This window comes from Danio rerio, chromosome 19, assembly GCF_049306965.1.
Source record: "Danio rerio strain Tuebingen ecotype United States chromosome 19, GRCz12tu, whole genome shotgun sequence".
Classification (NCBI taxonomy): domain Eukaryota; kingdom Metazoa; phylum Chordata; class Actinopteri; order Cypriniformes; family Danionidae; genus Danio; species Danio rerio.
In genome coordinates, this window is record NC_133194.1 from 35,530,716 (window position 1) to 35,557,922 (window position 27,207).

General features: G+C 37.5%; 2 protein-coding genes across 14 annotated transcripts in view; one reads left to right on the forward strand and one right to left on the reverse strand.

Moving 5' to 3' along the window:
* spire1a (spire-type actin nucleation factor 1a) overlaps positions 1-5,369 on the forward strand; it is a 98,557-nt gene extending 93,188 nt beyond the window's left edge. For 10 of the 11 annotated variants that reach the window (XM_009294320.5, XM_009294322.5, XM_009294321.5 and 7 more), the window contains 2 exons: positions 450-607; positions 3,771-5,369. In XM_009294320.5, the coding sequence (XP_009292595.1) occupies positions 450-607; positions 3,771-4,020 (408 nt within the window). In that variant the 3' untranslated portion in view covers positions 4,021-5,369. 11 annotated transcript variants of the gene reach the window in all.
* Positions 5,370-15,471: 10,102 nt separating this feature from the next.
* Positions 15,472-20,732, reverse strand: klhl38a (kelch-like family member 38a). Of its 3 annotated transcripts, none has more exons than XM_021468086.3 (4): positions 20,434-20,732; positions 18,295-19,651; positions 18,109-18,214; positions 15,472-16,757 (listed from the first exon to the last, which is right to left on the reverse strand). In XM_021468086.3, exons 2-4 carry the CDS (start codon positions 19,648-19,650, stop codon positions 16,468-16,470), a joined length of 1,752 nt encoding a protein of 583 aa, XP_021323761.1. In that variant the 5' UTR covers position 19,651; positions 20,434-20,732; the 3' UTR covers positions 15,472-16,467.
* Between the last annotated feature and the right edge of the window lie 6,475 nt (positions 20,733-27,207).

Consider the following 27,207-nt stretch of genomic DNA (forward strand, 5'->3'; position numbering starts at 1 on the left):
CATTAAAAAAAACCTCATAAAGATTGAGGGTGAATAAATGTTCTTTTTGGGTGAAATATTTCTTTAATGTACATATAAAATGTTTAAAGTTGGTAAAATTGCTAATGGTTGCTAGTAAGTCTTTTCTGTTTTAATTTATTATAAAATGTAATTTAATTTCGTGATGTAAAATATGAGTTTTCAGCATCATCACGCAAGCCTTTAGTGTCACATGATCTTCAGAAATCATACTAATATTCTGATTTTTTTTCAGTAATCAGTTGTACTGCTCAATATTTGGATTATTTCTGATGAATTGAAAGTCCAAAATTAAAACATTGTAATCAGAAATTATTTGTAACATTCATGTTTAAACACTGTGTCATGTTTGATCAATTTAATCCATTATTTTGTTTAAAAAATTCCAAATGTTTTCAATTTGATGATAACCTTATGTCTTCCTATCTCAGATGAAATTGCCCTCCAAGCCTCACGCCAGCCTGCCCATCTCCTCTTTGGGTCCCAGTATCCTGCCCAAAAAAGAGCCCGGAGCATCATCAGCCCCGACAGATAAAACCTCCTCCACATCCAGCCACAAGAAAAACAGCCTTCAGCGCTCATTGTCTAGGTGTGTTTTAAAATACTACCAGTTAATATAAACCTGTGTATATATACACTATCCCAGTTGTAAGAGCAACAAATAATAACTTGGCTTCTAGTTGATCGTTTGGAAAAGTGGCTGAAGGCAGATTTTTTTCAATGAATCATCTGTTGAACTGCATCCCAATCATCACACATACTGCAGAAGACCTATTGGAACCCGCATAGACCCAAGATTCTCACATAAATCAGTCAAGTTTGGTGAGGGAAAAATCATGGTTTGGGGTTACATTCATTATGGGGGCATAAGAGAGATCTGCAGAGTGGATGGCAACATCAACAGCCTGAGGTATCAAGACATTTGTGCTGCCCATTACATTACAAACCACAGGAGAGGGCAAATTCTTCAGCAGGATAGTGCTCCTCATAGTTCAGCCTCCACTTCAAAGTTCCTGAAAGCAAAGAAGGTCAAGGTGTTCCAGGATTGGCCAGCCCAGTCATTAGAAGTGTATGTTATAGAGCATGTCTGAGGTAAGATGAAGGAGGAGGCATTGAAGATGAATCCAAAAAATCTGGATGAATTCTGGGAGTCCTGCAAGAAGGCTTACTTTGGCAATCCAGATGACTTTATTAAGTTATTGGAGTCATTGCAGAGATGTATGGATGCAGTCCTCCTAGCTCATAGGAGTCATTCTCAATATTCATTCTTTTTCCACTGCACCATGACTTTATATTATATATTGTACATTATAGAATATAATAGGCATAATTATTATATAATAATATAATTGGTAAAAAAAAAGCGTAATCTAGAGGCCTTTCATATTAGCCACTTCTGATACCAAATGATCAACTAGAAGTTAAGTTATTATTTGTTGTTCCTAAAACTTGGATAGGCAACAATAAAATCACCTTAAAATTTGGCTAAATGAAGTGCCTGGTAAAAGACATTACTAATGATATATTGAGTTTTGAAAAAAAAATAGGAAGTTTACTAAATATGTTCATGGATCATGACAATATCGACCTATTGATCTCATTCTGGAATGCAAAAGTGCGCTCGTATTTTTGCAATTGTTTTAGAACTTCAATTCTGTTGCCTTTAGGTAAAATGACTAGGAATAAAAAACAGCAGAAAAGCTATCAAACTAAACTTAAAGTATAATAATGTAAGGAAATACCAGTTTATAACATCGCGCGGCATAACAAGCTGCTTTTAACGTCTAAAAATCCATGGAAGTGAATGAGACCTGAAGTCTCAAGCCAAAAGATTCCAATAGCTGCACCTGCACGTTCATAAAGAATAAACTCAACACTGTTAGAAATATACTTGTGCAGTTTAGGATGTTCTCATTTACACTATGTTATTATTGCAGTCTGTTTTATAATAAAGTTTGCAGTTGCTGTAAATATTATCTGTCGCTGTATAAACTGCTGCGCAAATAGTCACTAGTATGCGGCTCTTTACATTAGCGGTCTAATGAATCTAAAAGATCTGTCATTAATCAGAATTTAATCAGAATCACTTTAATCAGAATCAGTTTTATTGCCAATTGTGCTTCACACACACAAGGAATTTGTTTTGGCTACAGAAGCTTACAGTGTATATAAAGTGACAAGTGACAACACAAAATAAGCTTTTTAATAAATAAGTCTAAGCTTTTATTCACATTTAACATAAAGGGGTAATTCACCAATCATACAGTAGTTCTACCATCATTCACTGTTAAACAGAGAAAGATATACTGAAATATGTTGAGATTTTTTTTCCTACTGTTGATGTCAATGGCTGCTTTTTCCAACATTCTTTAGAATATTTTGTTTCATGTTCATCAGCAGACAGAAATGGGTAGTTTTAGAACATCTTGAATGTGACTAATTAAGGAAATGATCGTTTTTGGATGAACGATCTTTTTCTTTTGAAATATTTCTTCAAAACATTCAAAAATTAAAAGATAAATCGGTCACACTTTACAATAAGGTTCATTAGTTAATGTTAATTAATGCATTTACTAACATGAACAAACAATAAACAATACATTTACTACTGTATTTATTCATGTTAGTTAACGTTAGTTAATGAAAATACAGTAGTTCATTGTTAGTTCATGTTAACTCATGGTGCATTAACTAATGTTACCAAGCATTGACTTGGATGTTAATAATGCATTTGTAAATGTTCAATTATGATTAATAAATGCTGTACAAGTGTTGTTCATGATTAGTTCATGTTAGTAAATGCATTAACTAATGAACCTTATCGTAAAGTGTTACCGATAAATCCATATAATTTATTCTTGTCTTCTGAAAAGGTGCATTAAACAGATTTAATGTAGGGTTTAAATCACAATTCATAAGACATTAATAAGCCAACAAGAAATAAAACAGAAGAATTACCCTTGATTTAGCTTGACAAACAAGAACAAAAGCCATTCATTTGCTACTAAAAATGTCTGTTTTATTTAATTTCTTTAAGTATCTATTTTACCCTTAAAAAAGGGGGATAAGACTTTATAGTAATTATCTATTGGTTCAGGTAATTTGTAGTATGCACTAACATCAATATTGTACAGCATTTATTAATCATAGTTAAACATTTACTAATGCGAAGGACCAGACAGAATCTGCAGACATTTTTTGCTATTTCTGTACAGAATTTTGTAAAAAAAATAAATAAATCTGCGGATTTATGCAGAAAGATTTAGGAAGTATCATAACTAAAAACTTAATAAATGAAATAAAAACAATACCTTTTTAGCTTTTATTTAATGTTTACAATGCAAATCCATTTAGATACACTTATTTGGTAAACAAAGCAAGTCTCTTACATAATTTATCTACTAAAAGACAGAAAATATTACTGCACAAACTGTTTTGTAAATAAATCATATGAACATTTTAATAGTAGTCAATAATATTACTGAAATTCATAAAAAAAAACTGAATAAATATAAATTTCCATTTACACAAGTAAATAAATAGACTCAATTAGCTATCTTTATATCCAAAGATGCAAATTATATTTATTATTATTATTATTAATAACGCATAAAAGACTAAAATAAAGCGTTTTCAAAGTCAAAGCAAACAAAATCTTCACTTCCTGATTAACCGGCGCCGACTATCAAAAGTAAAAATGACCCCCTGATATACATCATAGTAAAATAATTTTTTGTCCCGATCCCTCTCAGATCATCAAAACACGGCGATCGCTCGTCTTCTAAAGACGAGCTGGAGCTTCCGGAGCAGTTCACCGAGGACTGGAGCACCATGGAGGTCTGCGTGGACTGCAAAAAATTCATCAACGACATCATCAGCAACAGCCGCCGCAACCTGTCCACCAAACGTGCCCGCCTGCACCGCCGGACACACTCCGTCTACTCGTCCAGCACCAGCTCCTCCAACTACAAACCAACCGAGCGCACCATCAAAGAGGTCTAGCGTCCCAAACGTCAAGGAAAAAAGGTGTTTGTTTTTTTCTCTGTTACGTCCGACAGCCCACTTTTAGCTTTGTAAGCATACCTTCCATACCTCTTCTTTTCCTTTTAAAAAGTGCCAGAGGCGAAGGAAGTTAAAAAGCCCGTCCCTCTTCCAGCATGAGTCCTTAAGCACCAGCCTTCTCAGGAAACGGTTTGGAATGTAGTTTCGACTTATTTTAACCAACAAATCTGAATTATTAATGACAAAGTGTGAACAAAAGAAAGCGCAAGGCTGCTTTGAGCACCGAAAGGCCTGAATGTACACTTTTTTTCAATATAGTAAAGTCAAACAGAGCTGGAGTTTGTGTAAATAATCACTAAATGTTGTAAATATCCATACTTTTTCCCCCTTTTAGTTAAGAATTAGTCGATTGCTTGACCGACCAAGAGACTGTAGATGAATTCAGCCTCCGTGACAATTCAAGATCAAGTCTTACCAAATGTTTTTTCTCTCTCTCTCTCTTGACGTTTGTTAAAATTGCTGCTGTATTAGTGATGAACGCCGTTTTAGAGTACTTACAGATATATATTTTTCCTGATGGCAGATTTTAGATGAAGTCAAGGTTGTTTTTTTAAAGAGCGGATGCTGAAAGCTGTGGCGTTTCTTAAAGGAGTTGATCGGCTGTGCCAAACAAATCTCCACAATCCGAGCAATATGTGTCTTGGACCTGATGTACATATTCAAAAAAACATTTAGCAGAGACGACACACGAAGAAGGAAAGCAGTTCTCTCTTTTAAAACAGGACTTTTGTATGGATATGTTTATGTACATGCTGTATATCCAAATCTCATCCGATCCACTTATCTATTAAAAATAGGCTCTATTGTTAAAAAGCTATGATTTCTATTATAAATAATGATCCTTTTATTTTTTTTTGTTTAGCGTCAAATAGCTTTTTTCAACTTCACTATTCACTTCACTGTTTTTTGTTTTCATTATTATGTCTTAAATTAAGTTATAATATATTATTAATTACCCATTTTGTGCAATGAAATGCTCCAGCATCTCGAATATGAAGGTACTTATGTCAGGGTATCTGGAAGATTGTTTCTGTTTTTACTTAATTAAAAAACAAAACACACACACACACACACACACACACACACACACACACACACACACACACACACACACACACACACACACACACACCTGCACTGCAGTGGTGTACAGGCCTGTTGACATGCTCTTCTGTTTTGTGCAAAACTGACTGTACTGCCTTTCTCTACAGAATGATTGGTGTGCATGATCAAATAGATTTTTTAAAATAAGAACAGAATTGCCAATAAATAAAGCATTTGAAATTTGAGCGTTTGGTGTCATTAAATGTTACTCAATCCCTGCATTTATAAGAGAGCATATTAAAAGCTTTATAATAAATCAAACATTGATTTAATGAGCTTCAGGATTATACAAAAGTCTAAGTTTCCCCTTAAGAGCCTTTATTAAATCATAACTACACTGTAAAAAGGATATGATCAATTAGTCATGACAACATCTGCTAAGTTTAGATGCAAAACTGAAATATTCCTCTAAAATGAGCATTTTCATCAGGCTCCTGTGTGTATGTTCAGTAATGTCACTTTTGTGGCAAAGAATAAGTCCTTTTCCTGGTCTGTAATGGGAAATATCTCAGCATAAACAAAGGAGGCCGAGAAAAATTGACATTTTCGATGGAAATTTCAGACGGGCGAGGTTTTTGCTTCTGAACTCTTCATATGTTGTTAGTTCATTCTAACTTACTAAACTAAGTTAATCATGTTCTAACTTATGTTACGCGAGCTGCTTTAAGTCTGTTTAACATGATATAAGTTAGGGCAGGGAGATTAATCGAAAAACAATCGAAATCGTCATTCAGAACTTTTAATTGATCTAATTTTTACAGGTTGATATATATATATATATATATATATATATATATATATATATATATATATATATATATACAGTTGAAGTCAGAATTATTAGCCCCCCTGAATTATTAGACCGCTTGTTTATTTTTCTACAATTTCTGTTTAACAGAGAGAAGATTTTATGCAACACATTTCTAAACATAATGGTTTTAATAACTCATTTCTAATAATGGATTTATTTGATCTTTGCTATGATGACAGTAAATAATATTTTACTTGATATTTTTCAAGAAACTTCTATACAGCTTAAAGTGACATTTAAAGGCTTAACTAGGTTAATTAAGTTAACTAGGCAGGTTAGGGTAATTAGGCAAGTTATTGTATAACAATGGTTTGTTCTGTAGGTTATCAAGAAAAAATATAGCTTAAAGGGACTAATAATTTTGTCCCTAAAATGGTGTTTAAAAAGTTAACTGCTTTTATTCTAGCCAAAATAAAACAAATAAGACTTTTTTCAGAAAAAAAATATTATCAGACATACTGTGAAAATTTCCTTTCTCTGTTAAACATCATTTGGAAAATATTTAAAAAAGAAGAAAAACATTTGAAGGGGGCTAATAGTTCTGACTACAACTGTATATATATATATATATATATATATATATATATATATATATATATATATATATATATATATATATATATATATATATATATTAAAAAAAAAATATATATATATATATATATATTTTTTTTTTTTTCAATTACTTTCCCTACCGCATGTGGAGTCCCGTGACCCCACTCTGTTAGCTACAATTTGCAGCAACATCTGATCTCTGGTCAAGTAGGATGATGGGCCTATTCTTGAGCCTTTGCACTACCTTGACGATGATTGAAAACTGCGCTGCGATGCGTTGAGACGGCATATTTTCCATTACATTAAAATTATTATTCACATTAAAATGTTATTTACAGGATATACAAGAGTTATTTTATTTATTTCTACTGTTAATATATAACTGAAACACTAAAAGTAATTAATTTTGTTTCCAAAATTGCAGGTTATTTGTTTTCACTTTTTATAAGAAAACTGACTGTTGGTTTTAGGCAATGTGTGTTTTAATTTCAGCTGATCAACGTGTTACATAATCATAGATAGTAGTGTGTGTTTACTATGATTATTTTAAAATCAAGTAATGCACCCTTCATTCAAAAATCTCTCACTTGTAATATTTGAGCATATTTACTGTACAAAACCTGTTAGTGAACTGAGGGCATAAATAAATAAATAAATAAATAAATAAATAATAAATAAATAAATAAATAGTCTTTCATTAATTGTAATCAAGTTAAAATGTTCAAATAATTGAGATTTTGATTTCAGGCCAAATCGTCAAACCTCAATATAAGTTCAGTGGGCTCATAAGTTTAATTTGATTCAGCTTTAAAATTTAAGGCAACCAGGATTTTTGTTTTACAGTGTAGATAGGCTTTTTTGCACTACGTGACAGATTTATCAAGAACTTTTATAAATTCCTAGAACATTAAGAAGTCCGGATCTGTCAGTGTAAGGTGTGCATGAAATATTGGGTCATTGCTTTGAAATGCCTTGTGTAAAGCATATAATGTTTATTATTCCTAGTGTTACATTTTATAATAAAACTAAAATTAAAAGTTCAATTTCCATTGTCTGTGTCAAAGACATTTCTAATTTGACGTAACCTTTTTTGTTTGTTAGTTTTTTTTTTTTTTTGCTGAGCTACAAAAAAGCTAACTGAAATGAAGTGTTTCAATTAAATGTTGTAAATAAATCTTTTTTTAATGTGAATAATGTCATTTGACAGATAGAGGACAATGCAGAAGACATTGGTGAGCAAATCAAGGCAAACACTAGTGTAGCTCCATTCGATTATATAAATGAGTTTGTTTTTGTTTTTTACTGTAATAAGTTCATTATAAAATGTAAAAATGGTTAGTATAAAGCAATGTTTTCTAGTTGTTTTTAAATATTATTAAATAATTTCAGAAATTACCCATGGCAACTATATTTATCTTTGGCCCACTAACCTCAATCAAGTTTGGATTGTGGGCATTATTAAGAAAAGGTTTGGGCACCCCTGGTCTATGCAGTGTTGAGATTTATATATAGTGCATTTATAAGTTGAATGTTTAGTCAAGTCATTAACTTACTTATTGAGTAACTCATTAAACATTGTAAATAAAAATGTCATTTAAATACAATTCTAATGATGTAATTAATTACTTTTTTTTGAAGTAACTTAACACAGGTAATTAAGAGCAACTGAAATGATGTCTCTCTTTTTTAATCTTGTTTAATGATTCAAGTTGAATCGCAATTCTCCACTAGAGGGCAGAAAAGCATCATTTTTACAACCGCTCTCTCTAAAAACTTCTTGCATATCCTACATAATTTCGTCTCTATCTTAGAGCAAATATATCTATTCTGCTAGGTTACAAGACACACACACACACACACACACACACACACACACACACACACACACAAAGAAACACACACGATAGTAATTGTTCTATCTGGACTGGTATGTGTCACAACAAACTGTACAGGACAAAACAAATATTTCTAAAACGTGGCAGAATAATGGCGGACTGCTGAGCAATTTGTTGTGGTAAGTAAAATAGTTTATTCGTCAAATACAGATACATGCATCAAAATGAGCTCTATTGTAATTATTGAAGATATTACTACCTCATTTATCAATGCGGAAGTTATTTATTTTCTGTGTTACGTGTGAGACCTATTCATGAAAAAGTACATTTATTTTTCTTTACAATCATAAGCTTGCTTATGATTATTGTAATACATATGATTAGAACTAGTTTGCATTGTCGAGCAGCATTTAGCATTGTTAACCCTGTCAGAAAAACAGCATCGTCATAATCATTCAGGCAGGTTTAAGCTGGTTTAGAAGGGTTTCGACCATTTTAGCCAGTTTTAGCAGATCTCACATGGTGGGAATTCAGCTTAAAGGGATAGTGTTCTGTCATTATTTACTCATCATCCACTTGTCTCAAAGCTTCTGTCGAGCACACACAAAAAAGATATTTTTAAGAAACTTTTATTGTAGGAAAAACAAATACTATGACGTCAGTGGTTGCTTGTTTCCAGCTTTCTTTAAAATATCTTCTTCTGTGTTCAGTGGAAGAAAGAAACTCATAAAGGTTTCAAACACATGAGGGTAAGTATATTGTGAGTAAATTTTAGCTTTCGGGTGAACTATCCCTTTAAAGCAGCTGAACTTCTAGTTTTCAAAACCAATGTAAAAAACAGTTTTTGCTGTGTTTCTTCATCTCTTTTTAGGACAAAGCTAAAACAAAAAGTCTGCTCAAAACTTCTGTAAAAAACAGCTTAGCTGCTGTTTTACAACTATAACTGTAAAATAACTGGAAACAAATGACCATTTGTCGCTTCACAGCAAGAAGGTTGCTGGTTTTAATCCTGGCTGGGCCAGTTGAAATGTCTGTGTGAATGTTCTCCCCATGTTTGCGTGGGTTATCTCCGGGTGCTCTGGTTTCCACCACAGTCCAAACACATGCACTATAGGTAATTTGGATGAACTAAATTGGCCATAGTGTATAAGTGCCTGAGTGAATGTAAGAGTGTATGGGTGTTTCCCAGTACTGGGTTGCGGCTGGAAGGTCGTCCGCTGTGTAAAACATGCTGGAATAGTTGGTGGTTCACTCCACTGTGGCGACCCCTGATAAATAAGGGAGTAAGCTGAAGGAGAATGACTAAATGAAATGACCATGAAAGTCGAACACATTGTAGTGACAAATAAACAGGATAAGTTCTGGAAGTGAAAACTCCATTCCTTTTCTTCATAGAAAAGACTTTTAACTAACTGACAACATTTAGGCTAAGAAAAACTTGTAATCTCCGAGGTTGTCATTTGGTTATCCATGCTTTTGTTTAACTTAAAACTTTTACCTGTCTCCTACAAGTCCTCACAGTGGAGTTTTATCATTTTTGAAACCATTCAGCCGATCAATGGGTCTGACAGATGTACATTTAGCTTAGCTTAGCATAGATCGTGGCATTAAATAAGACCATTAGAATCTCACTCAAATTACATATTATTTAAAGTTTAGATCATTTTCCTACGTAAAGCTTGACTATTCTGTAGTTACATCATATACCAATGAAAAATTACAGTTGCTATTTTCTATGTCTTGGAACTATTCCTCCATTCTGGCGTAATAATCAAGGAACTTTGCTGCTGTACCATGGCTGCAGCAGACACACTGATATTACCAGTGCTTGCTACCTAGCTGGGATCTATTTTCAGGCGCTGCGTAACATCGATGCTTCTGCTCCAACCATGGTACTGTAGCAAAATTCATTGATTATTACACCAGAATGGGAGTATACTGTGGTTTCTAGCCATTTCGACAGACATTTTCCATATGCTAAGCCAGTGATGGGCAAACTCACTCCTGAGGGCCGGTGTCCTGCAGAGTTTTGCTTCAACACTAATCAAACACACCAGAACATGCTAATCAGTGTCTTCAAGATCACTAGAAAGCTTACAAGCAGGTGTGGGATTGAGTCCTCCGATCCAGCCCTCCAGGATCATGTTTGCCCATCCATGTGCTAAGCTAAACATGCTTCCACTAGACCTGGAGATCAGTCGAATGGTTTCCAAAATGGTAAAACTAATTAACTCAAAAAAAGTGGAGTGTTCCTTTAACCCAAGGGTCACCAATGTCAATGTTTTTCTCTCTGGTTTTCTTATTGAGACATGCTGTGTGCAAAATTGCAGCTACAGATTGTTTCTGTTTGCCGTGAGGAATCATTTCAGACCACGGGACAGTGAAAGAGTCACGGATGATGAATTCAAACTCCAGGTGAGTTATCTTCAGTGTTTGGCACGGGTTTATTGTCATTCAATCTGACATTATGATGACTGAGATCTTACAGTGTGTCATGGGAGCAATGTTTCTGGAGTCTGACATGCTGAAATAGATTAGGATTATTAAAAATCGCACAGTGTGAGCCAGGCTTTAGCTGCTCAAGCTATGAGACCAGTCAAGCTGGTTTTAGCTGGTGACTCCAACTGTATGTGTCTGCAGACTGTAAGACGGGGAGGTAAGATGAAGGGGCGTAACTTGTAGTTACTGAGATCCCATTGAATCACAAGTGTATCTGTCTGCGGACTGCAAATTGAGGGCGTAAGATAAAAGGGGACGTAACTTGTACTTCAATGGGAACTCGATAACTGCAAGTTATGCCTCTAACTTACTACAAGTGTATCTGTTTGTGGACTACAAGACTGGGGCATAAGATGAGGGGACGTAACCTGTAGTAGAGGTGTAACTTGCAGTTATCAAGATGCCATTGAACCACAAGTGTATCTGTCTGCAGACTACAGGACGGAGACGTAAAATGAAGCGGCAAAACTTGTAGGAAAGGCGTAACTTGCTGTTATCGAAATCCCATTGAACCACAAGTGTATCTGTCTGCAGACTACAGGACGGAGACGTAAAATGAAGCGGCAAAACTTGTAGGAAAGGCGTAACTTGCTGTTATCAAAATCCCATTGAACCACAAGTGCATCTGTCTGCGGACTGCAAGACGTGGGCGTAAAAAGAAGGGGCATAACTTGTAGTAGAGGTGTAACTTGCAATTATTGAGATCCCATTGAACCACAAGTGTATCTGTCTGCAGACTGCAAGATGGGGGCATAAGATGAAGGGGCGTAACTTGTAGTCATGGTCCACTCAGGGCCGGCGCATCCATAGAGGCGACCTAGGGCGGCAGAATAGAGTGGGCGGCATCCCCGACACTACCCTCATATCTGCGCCTAGGGTGGCAGAATAGAGAGGGCGGCGCCAGCGACACTACGCTCACCAATCGCACTCTCAGTTATATCTGCATCTAGTGTGGAAGAATAGAGAGTGCAGCGTCTGCGACACTACGCTCACCATCCGTGCCCTCAGTTATATCCACGTCTAGAGTGGCAGAAAAAAAGAGGGCGGCGTCCATGACACCTCCCCCCCATAACCCCCCCATTTCACTGGGTTGAGGGCGCCGTGACCTTCCTTTGCCTAGAGCGGCAGTTCAGCTTGATCCGGCCCTGTGTGTACTTGCAGTTAACAAGATTCCATTGAACCACAAGTGTATCTGTCTTTGGACTACAAGAGGGGGGCAAAAGTTGAGGCGTAACTTGCAGTTATCGAGATCCTATTAAGCCACAAGTGAATCTGTCTGCGGACTGCAAGACGGGGGTGTAAGATGGAAGGGCGTAACTTGTAGTAAGTTGGAGACGTAACTTGCTGTTATCGAGATCCCATTAAACCACTAGTACATCTGTCTGTGGACTGCAATATAGGGGTGTAAGATGAAGGAGCATAACTTGTACTGAGTTAGAAGTGTAACTTGCAGTTATCGAAATCCCATTGAACCATGTGAGATGTCACAAGGAGATGTTGTTGGCAAGATGGCGGAAATAATTACCTGAGAACATTTTCATCAAATGTTTTCATGAGTTTTCTCCAAATGTACCCACAACCAATATGAATTTGATATATTATTATATAAATTCATTTAGCGATGTCACCATGCAAGTCTGCATTGACGGCTGTGCATGCAAATAACTGTACATGGGCGAGCGCATCAAGTATGGAAGCTTCTGCAACTCGTGGCTGTACCTTAATAACTGTGATGGTTGGCTTTAGATGTGTATGTGTAGGCGTTAATAATTGATATACAGCGCCATCTTGCTGACAACATAGTTTTGACATGTCTCCATAACTTCAAGTTATGCCCCTAAGGCCCCTTCAAGGTACGCCCCTTGCTGTCTGCAGACAGATACTTAGTCATTCTACGCCTAACCAGTTAAGACCAGCGCCTGGAAGAGGCTAAAACCAGTCAATGGGCATTTTTTAGAATTCTTGCAGTTGCAGGGAGCATCAGGTGCCTAAATGTCTTTAGCTCTGCCCACTCCTTAAATGGTATCCATGCATTGTTGTTTGTAAATATAAGTGCAATATTACATAACTACATAACTTAACAATATTTTAGATTATGATGTTGCCTGTGTTTCATTAGGCCTGATTTTAGAAGTCATGACGGTTCATTTACAAACAAACCCATTTCCACCGGCTTGGAGCATGCTTTTAGTCTAGAGTGGACAATAAACTGAGATGATGGTAGCAAAACAAGTCTGTCCTGCCGTCTGATTGGTAGTTCTCATGACAACAGTTATTGAGAGCTATCTCCGCTGCAGGGGTGTACTCTCTATCTAAAGGCTCATGGCTAAAGTTAGCGTCGAGTTTTTTAGATCGAGACCAGCTGTGCTTCCGATTATGCTGCCCCTCCTGCAGTCCGGCGCTTTTGTTATGCTCGGTATGTAGTTGTTTACTTGCGGTTGTGTCCTGCAAATGACAAAGTGCAGTGAAATATAAGCTGAATCGATCGCTTTTGGAAATGAATAACTCCTTCAGCATTTCCTTCATTCACTTAAGTTCAGTTCAATATAAACCTGGTTTTTGGTTTAGTCATCAAAGTTTAAGGTCACCAGACGGTTTTCTAGCTGCTTTTTTACATGTGAGGAGGCAATGGACATTTTGAATGATCCTCTCTCCATTGATCTTTTCTGTGTTATGTCAGGGATCTTCAAGCCTCTGTCTTTTATTTGATAATGGAGTTTGCAGACAAGACCTTTTCAGACAGTGAGCTTTGAGATCAACATAATTAAGCAAACATAAATCATTGCTAACAGCACTTCCTGTTTTTTCAACATTGATTTTTTTTTTTTACATCTAAGCCACAAAGAGATAATTATTTTTATGGATATATTTGTTAACATTTGCATTTATTTTCCCCCATAATGCATTAACTACCATATTTTTATAAAAATAATAATAATTCCTTACATTTATATAGCATTTTTCTGGACTCTCAAAGAGCTTTACACATAGAGGGGAATCTCCTTGATGTCTTAAATGACACGACGACTGCCATATTGGGCCAGACCGCACACCACACATCAGCTGATTGGTGGAGAGGAGACAGATTGATATGATACGATATGAGGATGGACAGAGGCAAGTGGGTAAATTTGGGCCATACTCTTTTTTTTATTTATTTATTTTTTTTTAAGACATTCTGGGATTTTTAATGACCACAGAGAGTCAAGACCTCGGTTTAATGTCTCATTTGAAAAATGGCGCTTACTGCACTAGACTAGAGCTCCCTTCACTGACGACACTGGGGCGTTAGGACCCATACAGATCGCAGGTTGGGTGCCCTCTGCTGGTCTGACTAACACTACTTCTGGCAGCAATCTAGGTTTCCCATGTGGTCTCCCATCCAGGTTTAGCTTCAGTGGGTGACCATGTAAGAGTTGCAGAGAGCTAGCCGCCGGAGGTCCAATTGTTATAACTTCAATGGATTTTCCAATTTGTACTACAGTTTTATAGGCATCAGAAAACAGAATATTTTGATCACACAAGAAAGACTTCCAGCGTCTTTTTTTTTTTTTGCTTTGTTGCGAGCATGACCCATACTTGCTGAGAATCTCCTTGTATCTTGCTGTCCTGATGAAGGTTTATAAGAATTCTTTGCGCATCCTGTGCAGCCGCTGCTGAAGAGCGATGCTGGTCTTGTTGCTGTTTATTTTATTCTTTGTTGATCTGTTTTATGTTTGTTTGTTTGTTTAATTAATTATTTTGGTTGAGTTAATATTGGTAAATTTTATATATACATATTTGTTGCCATTATATTTTGGTAAAAGCCACGTATTTTGGTCTCTAAATAAACAGAGTTGCGTGTCCTTTTTAACATAAATAACAAAAAGTTGTTAAAATAAATAACATAAAACATAAAAATTATTATACGAATTGAATGGTGAATCATAATCATAAACATAATCAGGGACTAAGCCAACGGAAAATGAATGAATGAATACAAATTAAAAAGATTGGAATACACTTATTATTCATATTAAATCAGCAATTATTCATTATTTTAATGAGTTTCAATTTAAAATATTGCATTCATACGCATTAGTGCCCATCCACTTTTAAAAGTGCCTTTTCTAGAAGTAATTTTCCCATAAGGGTTTTAGTTTTTATTTTCAAGTGCCACAAGCCACCAACCAAACCAATCGAGAGGGTGCTCGCTGCAGAGCCATTTGAGGAGAGCTGAGCTCCAGCGAGGGGGAGCATGAGCTGTCGCTCCTCCTCCTGTAAGCTGTTTTAATGCGTACACCAACCCCACCCCTAACCCTACCCCCAGTGACATCACTCGTAGAAGAAGTGCAAAAAAGGTGGAGCTTAAACTTAAGCTCCCCCTCGCTGGAGCTCAGCTCTCCTCAAATGGCTCTGCAGCGAGCACCACTTGAACCAATCCGATATGGAAAGAATCACAACATTACAAATGTTGATTTGAAGAAAATAACTGTTTGAAATATTTTGACTATTCACTTGCTTACTGTGACTCTCTAACAGTTGAAACTGTCTGCACAGCAACATGGCTAGTATGCATTTCTCCACAAATTCTGATATAAAAATGACTGTTTTAAAAATATGTTTGTTTAATGCAAATAGATAATTTTGTCACAAGCATATACAATCGATGTACAACCACAGAGCTCACAACAGGTCTGTCTTTAAATGTTTATCTGGTATTGTATAAAAAAGTTGCAAAGTTGGTAGTGCTTTAGTCTTTAACCGGGAATTTGCTGCAGGTAAATCAAGATCCCATTGATCATCCTTGTACGAACATAACTATTGTTAACTTACGTTTTTCAGCCCCGACTGCATTTTGTCTGGAACAGGATGAAAATGATCACTTAGCAGTTTGTCTGTCTGTATGCTTGATTTTATGCATCTGTTCCCAATGTGTGTAGCTGAAATAGTAAAGCCTGTTAATTAGAAGCAGGTGTCCACATACTTTTAGTGTACATGGTACATCAAGCATTTCATGATTCATTAGGTTTGTTTTTGGCCTTCGTTAATTACATAGAAGTGACCACATGCCATAGCTCTCCGGGAATGCTCTCTTCACTTGACCAATTACTTCATCAAACAGTCACGTCATGTCCATATGCTTGTAGATTTAACACCGGCTAAAAGATTGTCACATCTCCTGGATTCCAATTAAATTCAGGCTAACAAGGAGCCATTGACTAAAATCTGCCAGCTCAAGACGTTCTGGGAGAGGGAGATCATGATGAGCAACATCTGTCTGAAGATTTTTGGGTCACAGTTCTTCAGGGACAGCTGTGCATTGCATAAGTCTGCCGTTTTGCTCTGAGGTCCTAGGCACAATCCCTGAGGTCCACTGTGACACTTGTGATTGCCAGCTCAAATCTCGTTTGATTTACGACGGCACAGATGCTGGCGAGCACCAGCAGCATACCATCAAAGCCACAGATGAAATGTACTCAACCCACAAATGAATTTGAGCTACCTCAGATGGTTTCCAGTCTCAGCTGTGGCCCCATATTTCTCATATTCCTTAATGAGCAAGGGAGCGAACGGGACGCCCAAGCAAGAGATTTTTTGCAGTCATGGTGGGTTGGGGCGGTTGGAGACGCAGATCAGCGGTAGCGAACCGTGATCAAACAGTTTATATGGTAAAGACCCTTTGGAAGTCCAGACGTCGGTTTTAGGGTCATAGCACTCAAAACAGTCAGAGTCCTCAATGACATCATGACTGTTGAGAAAACGACCTCCGGTCACGTAGAGTTTGTTGTTGATGACTGTGGCTGCGTGGTGCATCCGTCTCTCCTTCATGTTCGTGCACTTCACAAATTTGTTTGCTTTGGTGTCATAGGCGATCACTCTTCTTGTGTATCCTGAAAAGTTTAATACAACATCTCAGCGTTTTTCAAATCCTCATACCAGCCTTAATCATCCAGTCACTTAAATGATTCACTCATACTGTTGCTTGGTCTAATCTTTCAAGTAGGTATCACTGCAGCCAGGAGACCTCCAAGTCAGAGGGACTACACTGCAAGTAGGTTGGGTGACCTCCAAAGTGGGAGGGACTTACTCCACAAGTAGTTTGGGTTTAGGTGGTGTAGGTGGAGTAGACAATAATACACCATGTTAGGGCCTACTCACAGTATGTACAGTTAGCTTGAACTGGGACGAAGCACGCTTGTCCCCCCTCCCGTCTCCCGTACGAAAGTTTGTGTTCATTGAATTTTAAGTATGATTAATAAATCCACATAAAACAGCGTAAAAGTCATATCTTGTCTTCTGTTTCGGGCTCAGGCGCACTTTGCACTCACACTACAAGCGTACTGCGCTTGAGCCCAAGTAAACCGCACTCTGGCACACCTCTTCAAACATGAGATAGAGCCGGACAAGTGAACCGTGCCTAAGTCCGATTCAGATCACTCACAGTTCTCAAACAATTCAGGAATTGGGCCTGGGCACGGTTCGGCTATCATAGTGCGAGTATGCCCTTACTGTGGGGTTATGTTTAGGGTTGGGGTAGGTGTAGACATTAATAAAACACAACAGGTTACTGTGCAGTTGGGGTAGGTGTAAGCATTCATAAAGCACAATATTGGAGTCAATATTTTTAAATAAAAATTCTAGGTTTGTACCACCCACTTGGAGTTCAAGTCCTACCTACTTGGAGCTGGCTCTGACCTGTTTATATTAGGGGTGTCCAAACTTGGTCCTTAAGGGCCTGTGTCCTGAAAAGTTGAGTTCCAACCCTATCAGACACACCTAGGCTGGCTAATCAAGCTCTTACTATGCTTTCTAAAAACATTCATGCAGGTGTGTTGAGGCAAGTTAGAGCTAAAATCTGCAGGACACCGGCCCTCCAGGACAGAGTTTGGACACCCTTGGTTTAAACCCTTCTCTAAACTTTAGCAGTTCATTTACATGCCTAAATGTATTAAGTTGCTGCCGTGTGATTGGTTGACCTGACATTTATATTAACAAGCAGTCTATACCAGGGGTGTTCAGTCCTGTTCCTGGAGGACCACTGTCCTGCAGAGTTTACCTCATATCTTATTTAAACCCATCTGTATCACCTAATCAAGTTGTTTAGACTCACAAGAAACTTCAGCATGTTTGGTTGGATATAAATTCTGCAAGACAATGACCTTCAGGAGGTTTTTGACACCCCTGGTTTACATCTTTCAGATTTCAGAGCTGATCAAAACCAGTAACTCATATTTTACTCACCACCAACAATATAAATCTTGTCTTCTATCACAGCAGCAGGTGCACAAACATTCTTCACCGTCCTGGTTTCCAGTCTAGACCACAAGTTGCGGGAAATGTGATAAACCTTGGTGAGGAACGAGAGGGGTTTGTCATGTGGGATCACAACTTGAGCGAATCACAAGTGATCTTTTCTGAATGACTGACCTGTATTAATCTCACTGGATTCTGCAAGGCATCTTCGCCACCAAACACGTAAATCCTCTGATCATTGGCTGCTACCGCAGGATGTAAGACTGCTGTGGGCATTGGTGCCATGACCTCCCATTGATTGAACATGCTGTTGTAGCGCTCCACTGTATTTGATATCTGCTTATCTTGCCCGATTCCACCAAGAGCGAAGATAAAGTGAAGGTAGGAGACACACTGATGGGCATACCGTGGCTCCAGCATTGGTTCGGCAGTCCTCCATTGGTTGGTCTTCAATGAGAGGGTATACACTGTGGCACTAACTGCACTATCTCCAGATACCAAACTAAGACTGAGGCCTCCCACCACATACAGAATGCTGTGAATACAAACATACGCCGCCTTGTAAAGTCTCAAAGGTAGCTTAGCAAGCCACTGCCACCGTTGAGTTCGTTCGTCATAGAGAAGTGCCTCTCGAGAAGTCTGTTCATTGTTTTTGCGACCTCCAACCACAACCAGAGTCTCTCGGCATGTATAACGACGTGGTGTGGTCCATAGAGGCTTCAGTTCTTTGGTACATTTGGCACTAACAGAAAACATAAGACGTCGGACAGACTCGATGATCTCGGTGCAGAGCGTAGATGACTGGACAAGTGGATCATTGGCGATAAACTGGAAGAGGTACGTTGGGTGGATGAACCTCAACCGGACCTTCTTAAAGAGGTCATGTATGGCTCCTCTGCGGGAGAAGGGGTCATGATGGATCCAAGCAAGCAATGTCTCGAAAACTTGCTCTTCCTCAGCGCACAGTCGGTCGTCCTCTAGGTAGCACATTAGCTCGGGAAGGGTAAGTTCGCAGAAGTCCTCAGAAGCAGCTACATCTGAGAAACAGCGCACGGCCATTTCTTTGGCTCTCTCCTTAAGGGTTTCGCAATGAAGGATCTCTGAGAGCCGGATCATGCTCAAGCAGTTTTCTGGATTAAGCTGCTCCTGCAGAAAAGTCGAGCAAGCCTCAAAGAGTCTCCCATACTGCAGCATAGAGGCCGCCTGCATTAGAGGCAGCACAAGCTCCATAGTTATGGTGATGGAACCAGTATAAATGTAATCCACAACACATTCGATGACTTCTGATGCAATCCCCTTTAGGTCCACTCTGGCTTGGCTGCTCTCCCGAAAGTTGCTGCAGAACATGGCTCTAAAATACGGGCTGCTGGAAACTAAGACGTTTCTGTGACATGGTATCTCCTTGTCTTCTGTGCACAAAATCACATCAGTAAAAATCTGCTCCTGTCTAAGTATGTTCAGCTGAAACAGGAGCTGTGTGGAGAGTTCTTGGTCCTTGAATGGAAAGACCTCTGTTGATGTACTAGCCATGCTGCAAAAGGAAAGAACTCAGAGTTTAATCAACATTCAATAAGACATTACAGTTTACTGTTGTTCTCCCTTCCTTTAAGGTCCCTTTTTGCTGCCTTGCCTCACATGATTCAGTTCTTACACCACACCTTTCTATTTCAGTGTCTCTTAAATCATTTTAATGCATGCATGTGTAGAACTTGGCTACATTTCCTGATCAAAGCTAAGTTTATCAACGCCGTTGTATCACTTGCCAGCTGTTTCTGATCCCCTCGGTAGGTTTGCCCTTGACAGTCTAACCGTTTAGACAGAGACCTTTCATTGGGCTATTATCAACACTAAGTCGTCTAATCACCCCAGAGACAGCTACTGATTTTATTTCACTCCAGATCACATGGCCCCTGTCTGATGTCTATTTTAGGATGCTAATTGTTTTTTTTTTATACTTAATATTAATCACCTTTCTGAGATGCCACAACAAGGACTCAAAGTATTCCCTAAAGAAAAAAAAAAGACTATATCATATTTCTGTGGGACTTAAAAAACATCGCTTCAAAATAGACCCCAAACTCTGAGTAATAATAACTACCATAAGAAAATCGATGCTAACAACATAGCTAGAACTACCTAATGCTACTATTATTGTTTTATTACATTACTAGGACATAGAAGAGGACATTTACAACTTTTTAGATGAAAGTTTTTTTTTTTTTTTTTATCAGATTTTACAATTTCTGCAATAAAGCATTTCATTAATGTAATCTTGTTTCTTATTTTTAAAAAAAAGGTTGCTCGGGACCTCACCTGCTTGTTCTTCACGCTCAAGTTCCAAAGAGAATCAGGCACAGTTCAGCAGGATAAAAGCAAATACATTTCTCCAAAGTTTCTCTTTCAAAGTCGGCACAGTCCAAAGTTACGTGGAGACAGACACGAGGTCTCAAGTTTGGAGTTTGCCATGAGGTCGCTGTGTACATTCCAGTTACCTAGAACAGTCTGCTGCTGTCGTTCGGGTCTCACATGTGACCCTCCCCTTGTTTGTTCCCACAGCGGTGGTCTGTGCACCATGCTTTTTGTGTGTTTACTATGGCAGGAACAGAGAACCCAGCTTATCCGGAGGACAGAGGAAGGGGTCGAGGGCTTGTGCACACCCCGTGGTGGGCTTGTGTAACCCAGGAAGCTGGTAAATATAGTACAGTGCTGATGGCTAGGATGAGTGTGGCGAACAGCTGAATCGTTAGGCCTGGTTACCTTGGTTTGCCATTCAGTTGAGAAAATAAGGAGAAGGACAGGTTGTGATTTAACTGCCAGCTATTAAGATGGACATTCACAAACATCTTTAACCATCATAATGCATTCAAATCCGTTTGGACCTAATGAATTTATAAATTGGACTTTGATGAATTTAAGGTTTCTCAACAAAATTCAAATTGTACACTGGAAAAAAAAACATATTTTTGCCACCTAATGGTGCTCCATACATAGCCAAAGCCCAAAATGTCCTCAATGTAATATAGTTATATAAAAATAAGGTCTGGGAACATTCTCATTCCATTCATTCTGGAAACAATGTACTATATAAGCAATATCACATGAGCAGCAGGCTATTCCAGAGTTTGGCAGCCATAAATGAGAAGGCTCGACCTCTTTTTACATGACTTTGCTATTCTAGGTATTGCTAGAAGCCCTGAGTTTTGAGATCTTAAAGAGCGAGTTGGATTGTAGCGAAACAGAGGGTTGGTTAGATAAACAGGAGCTAGTTTATTAAAGCTTTATAGGTAAGAAGGAATATTTTAAATTCAATACGAAACTTAACAGACAGCCAGTGTAAGGAGGATAAAATTATAAAATTGAGTAAAAGTTAATTCTACTCATTTGAAAAGAGTTTTGAACTCAGCGTTGAAGGTAATGAGTTAATTAAATACCTCATTACCTCAGCTTAAGTGGAGTAAGTTCACAGTACTCATATAGATTAGTTTGTTTTACTCAAATGGTTTGTCGCAATCAGTTTCCTCAAACGGTTTGAGTTGCCTTAACTTACTGGGTTTTACAGTACTCAGTTGGTTTGAGTTCTCTTCATTTATTGGGTTTTACTGTGCTCAAATTGCTTGATTTACTCAAATGGATTAAGTTCACAGTACTCATTAGGATTAGTTTTTGATTAATCGGCTTCCTCAAATGGTTTAAGTCACCTTAACTTTTTGAGTTTTACTGTGTAGATTTAAATTGCATATTTTTATATGGAAGTTTCCTGATGGTCTTTGTTAAGACTTGACAATAAATAACTCTTGCTAAATTGTTATTTTGTATCAATTTTCCCAATGTTTGATGTTCCTTATTGTAAATATGATGCTTTTAAGAAAGATTTTGGTAAAACTTTTTATAATTTGTTAAATTCTTTATTCTTGGTTGCTGCTGTTTGTTATATTTATAGCGTTTTATCATTTTATGTACTCTCACTTGATTTATGCTAGAGTAAGAAACTGTAAAAATATATAAAAATAAGCTGAAAATGCAACATCTGTCTCTCAGCATGTCTTCGCATTCCTCCAATTGCAGATGTCTAAAAAGGAATCAATTATGTTTATGAAATTATGCTAATGTATACGAAGATCATAGCAAATAAAAAAAAAAGATTGTGAAAACATGCAAATGATCAAAAGACCTCTCTGATGAACTGAAAGCTTGACACTGGCACAGATGCTCCTTATAGCCCTATCATCAGCTGCACGCTGGGAGAAGATGAATTACCATCATGTTGAGATTGCTAGAGTAGGAAAGAAAAACAAACATGCATCTAGGCAGATTATATGACAGTCTTGGAATGCCGTGGAGTCTGGAATGTCAGCAAGGGAGCGTCATCTTTAGCAATGTCACCTCTTCACTGGGGTGTACACATGCATCTGCGTTTGTTTACCCACTGTTTTAATCTTGTGGCATATAGAGTGTGGTTAATGCATATATCTCAACACAAACATTCACATTTAAGATGTTTGAAAAGTTTATTTCATTACTGTTTTTTGCCTGTTTATCAACTTTATTCTTTCAGTGTTATCTTGCACACTATTATATTATATTATATCATAAGCTAGTTCATGCTTATATGACTTCTAGGCTGGATTACTGCAAGGCTCTGTTTGTTGGTTGCCCTGTATCCTCTATTAATAAACTTCTGCTAGTACAAAATGCAGCTGCCAGAGTTTTTACCAGCTCTAGAAAATATGATCATATCACCACAATTTTTATCCTCCTTACACTGGCTGACTATTGTGTTCTATATTGATTGTAAAATATTACTTCTTACATAAAGCTTTAAATAAACTAGCTCCTGATTATCTAACCAACTTTCTCCCTCGCTTCAATCAAACCGGCTCTTTAAGATCTCAAAACTCAGGGCTTCTGGTAGTACCCAGAATAGCAAAGTCTACTAAAGGAGGTTGAGCCTTCTCAATTATGGCTCCTAAACTCTGAAATAGCCTCCCTGATGATGCTTGATTTGGGACTTGTGGAGCTGCGCATTAATGGATTTGGTCTTCAGTGTTTGTACTTCCAACGAAACTTAAACCATACTGAACTGAACTAAACTGAACTTCAACTTTGAAAACTGGACTGACACAGTTTTAATTTACTAAAACTACTTCCCATCAACTTCGGCTGGGTCAGTTGGCGTTTTTGTGTGGAGTTTGCATGTTCTCCCCGTGTTCACGTGGATTTCCTCCAGGTGTTCCAGTTTCTCCCACAAGTCCAAAGACATGCAGTATAGGTGAATTGGGTAAGCTAAATCAGTGTTTCTCAACCCCGTTCCTGGGGGATCACCAACACTGCATGTTTTAGATCTCTCCTTTGTCTGTCACAACCATCACAGGTCGTTCAGTCTCTGCTAATGAGCTAATGATCTGAATCAGGTGTGTTTAAGGAGACATTGAAAATATGCAGTGCTGTTGGTCCTCCAGGAACGTGGTTGAGAAACACTGGGCTAAAATGTCCGTAGTGTATGTGTGTGAATGAGTGTGTATGGATGTTTCCCAGTGATGGGTTGCAGCTGGAAGGGCATTCGCTGAGTAAAACATATGCTGGATGAGTTGGCAGTTTATTCCGCTGTGGCGACCCCTGACTAATAAAGGGACTAAGCCGAAAAGAAAATGAATAAATTAATAAATTGATAACAGAAGTGGAGGTGGCATGGTGGCTCAGTGGTTTGCAGTTGTTAGTAAAAACAGAAGTTAAATTCTTGAACTCTTTTACAACCCTTTTATATGAACCCTTTAATATTTCATGTTGTACCTGTTATTTTTTAAATGTTCCTCCATATTTAGTTCACTAAATAAAGCTTTTGTCCACCCAGTCATCTTGTTTTTTCACTGTCATATTCAACTTTTATAAAAATAAATTAATTATTTATAACCTCAGCAAAGCATCTTGTGTGAATTCTTAAATAACCAATAAGGGCCATTTTCAAAGTTTGACAAAATATTTTAGATCTTGGGTTTTATTTTTAAAAGAATGTGCAATAATTGCATAATTTATTGGGAAATAAATGTTTTGTCCATTATTTCATTATTATAAATAGACTTTTTTCAATAATCTAAAAAGTCAGGTTGCTAAAGGGACTTATGACCTTTCTGAAAATATACATTTTATAATCACATTACAATGAAAATATACTATGAATTTGTCCAGGACAGAGTTGACACAATTTGAGATTTGTTTACAGTTTTTCTGCTTGCAGATTATTTGTAAAAAGTGCAGGAGCTTGACCAACATTAAATTCTTACAGCCTAATGTCTAAATAAGTCAATTCAATTCAACTCATGTTTATTTCTATAGCGCTTTTACAATATAGATTGTGTTAAAGCAGCTTATAGCTCTAGTTTAGTTTAGTTTGGTTTAGTTCAGTGTGGTTTAAATTTCACTGCTTAAAGTTCAAACATTGATGAGCAAATCCAGAGAAGCACAGCTCCACAAGTCCCGATCCGAGCAAGCCAGTGGGGACAATGGTGAGGACAAAAAGCTTCACCAATTGACAAACTGAAAAAGGGGACGACCATTATTATTGGGCACGACCATTATTCTTCTGACCAAACATTCTGGGTGGAGCTGCAGTCTAGGCGCCGGAGGCTGGAGATACTTTTGACCGACTCACACTCAGCAAGTGTGAGTAGGTCAGTGGCAGGTGGTCAGGCTGGTCCACAGGATCAATGCGGGCAATCAGTCTCATGCACTTCATTTCTCCATGACCCCCACAGCATCAACTTGGGATACAGCCTGGTCCAGGATTACGGATACCTTGAGATCATCTCTTCACAGGTCTTAGACCATCAATGGCGCTGCATAATCTCTGGGGGCCTCGAGACGAGTATCCCCAGGTGGAAATAGAGAATGAGGAAAATAATTAGTGTAGCTGCTGTTTATAGTGTATTTAAACAACAACTAATTTATACAACAACTATCTGGTTAAATGAAAAGTATCAAACTTTTTATTTTAAATATTTTGATGTCTCAAAGGCACTTTATAATGATAATGACCCAAAAACTAAAGAATTACCTCAGTTATTGTTTTCAGTTTAACAAAAAAATAATCCCACAATCCATACAAATGCATCATGGATGTGGATAGCTATTCTTTACAGCCTTTGGTGGAAACCCTTACAAAAATCACATATGCTTCATGTTAAAATTACATGAAACGTAGAGTTTATGTGGAAAAAATCTAGCCACGTGATCACATTGCAAATATTCTTCTCATTAGAAAGTTCCAAGCCAGATGTTGGCTGTCTTTCAAATTTTAATGTCACTCCGCTTTACGCCAGCGCAGTGGCGCCCCCAGAAAATTTTCTTAGGGGTGGCCAGAAGAGGCCGCACCAAATCTTGGGGTGGCACACAAAAAAAAAATAATGAATTCAGTGTAATGTTATATTTTTGTTTCTGGTAAATGAAATAATGTAGTTTTATTCATTTAATTAATTCTACTTGAAATATTGCAATTTATTCTTTGAAATAATTCAGCAAGTACATGTGCAAACCAAATAAAAATCTATGTTTAGTTTAAAAACACTTTTCATATACTGTATAAATGACTTCTTTTTTTACGTGCCTTTATTGTACATCATACGAGATATGCCATGTCTAAAATTAATGAAGATTAATGAGTTTATTATTCCCAGTGATGGGTTGCAGCTGGAAGGACATCCGCTGTGTAAAAATGTGCTAGATAAGTTGGCGGTTCATTCTGCTGTGGTGACCCTGGATTAATAAAGGGACTAAGCCTAAAAGAAAATGAATGAAAGAATAATGAGTTTATTAATTACCCAAACAAATGAACAAACTGAACAAAAGGGATTACTATACACACTCACTATACCTAATAATATTATTTATCCATATTGCTTTTTGAACCATTTTATTAATGCAGCTTCTTCTATTGATATACTGTAGCTTAAGGTAAATATTAAATAGCCATTGCTGTCTATTGAAGGTGTGTGTGTGCTGTCAAGGACGATCGGGGAGGTTAGTGGTGGTTCTAGTTTAAATGACACCCTGGGCGAACCACCCTATACACCCCCACCTCTCTTGAATTGTTAGATTTGTTATTCAATAAATATAACAATTTATTTATATTTATTCTAAATAAATACAATTAATATTAATATACAATTATTATTCTAAATAAATAACAGAAATCAGTCCTAAACATTACTGGAAAACAACAACTGGAGTGATATGCCAACATCACTTAAGAAACCTTTTGCATGAAAATTAATTATGACAATTCTAAAGAATACAAAAAATGTTTTATAGAATTATCTGTGGTCTTAGACCAGATCATGGCTGAGAAATCATGTTATGAAGTCTTACCTCCCTGAATCATTATCCCTCCTTTCTGCTTTAAAGGCATGCTTAGTGAAAGTAACATCATCATCATCATCATCATCATATTATATAAACTTTAAACGACTTTCAAAACTCGCTGCGTGCCGACACTTCTGCACAAAAGGCTGTTACTCCGGTTTCACGGCGCATGAGCGGTGCCTATTATGTCGGCGTGCATGCAAACAACCAACCGGGATTCACACAGGAGTGCGTGAGGCGCGCGGGAATGGTTTTCCGCGCGCATGCGTCAGTTTGCTTTCACCAGCATTGAACCAGAGGGGGAGAGCTACGTCAGTAACACCAACAATAATTTAGTGACTGCATTTTATTTATTAATTTATGTATTTATTTATTTATCTAAATATTGGGAATTTATAAGTTCATTTAAATCAATAATGTCAACCGCAAAATTATACTGGGGTGGCCACAGGGGTGGCCAGAGTTTACCGAGGGGTGGCCGTGGCCACCCCTGGCCACCCCTTGGAGGCGCCCCTGCGCCAGCGTGTCTATTTATTCTGCAGCGATGCCTGATTTGTAAAGGAATCATTCGTTTTATTCGGATCTTTTTCATGACTCAGTTCTGAAGACTGTGAGCCGAATCATGACTGCAATGAATGAACTGATAGTGTACACGCGAAATAAGGGAACCCCGCTATCATTGATACAACATAACAGGAAAACCATCTTTTTCTCTCGAACAAGTTCATTAAA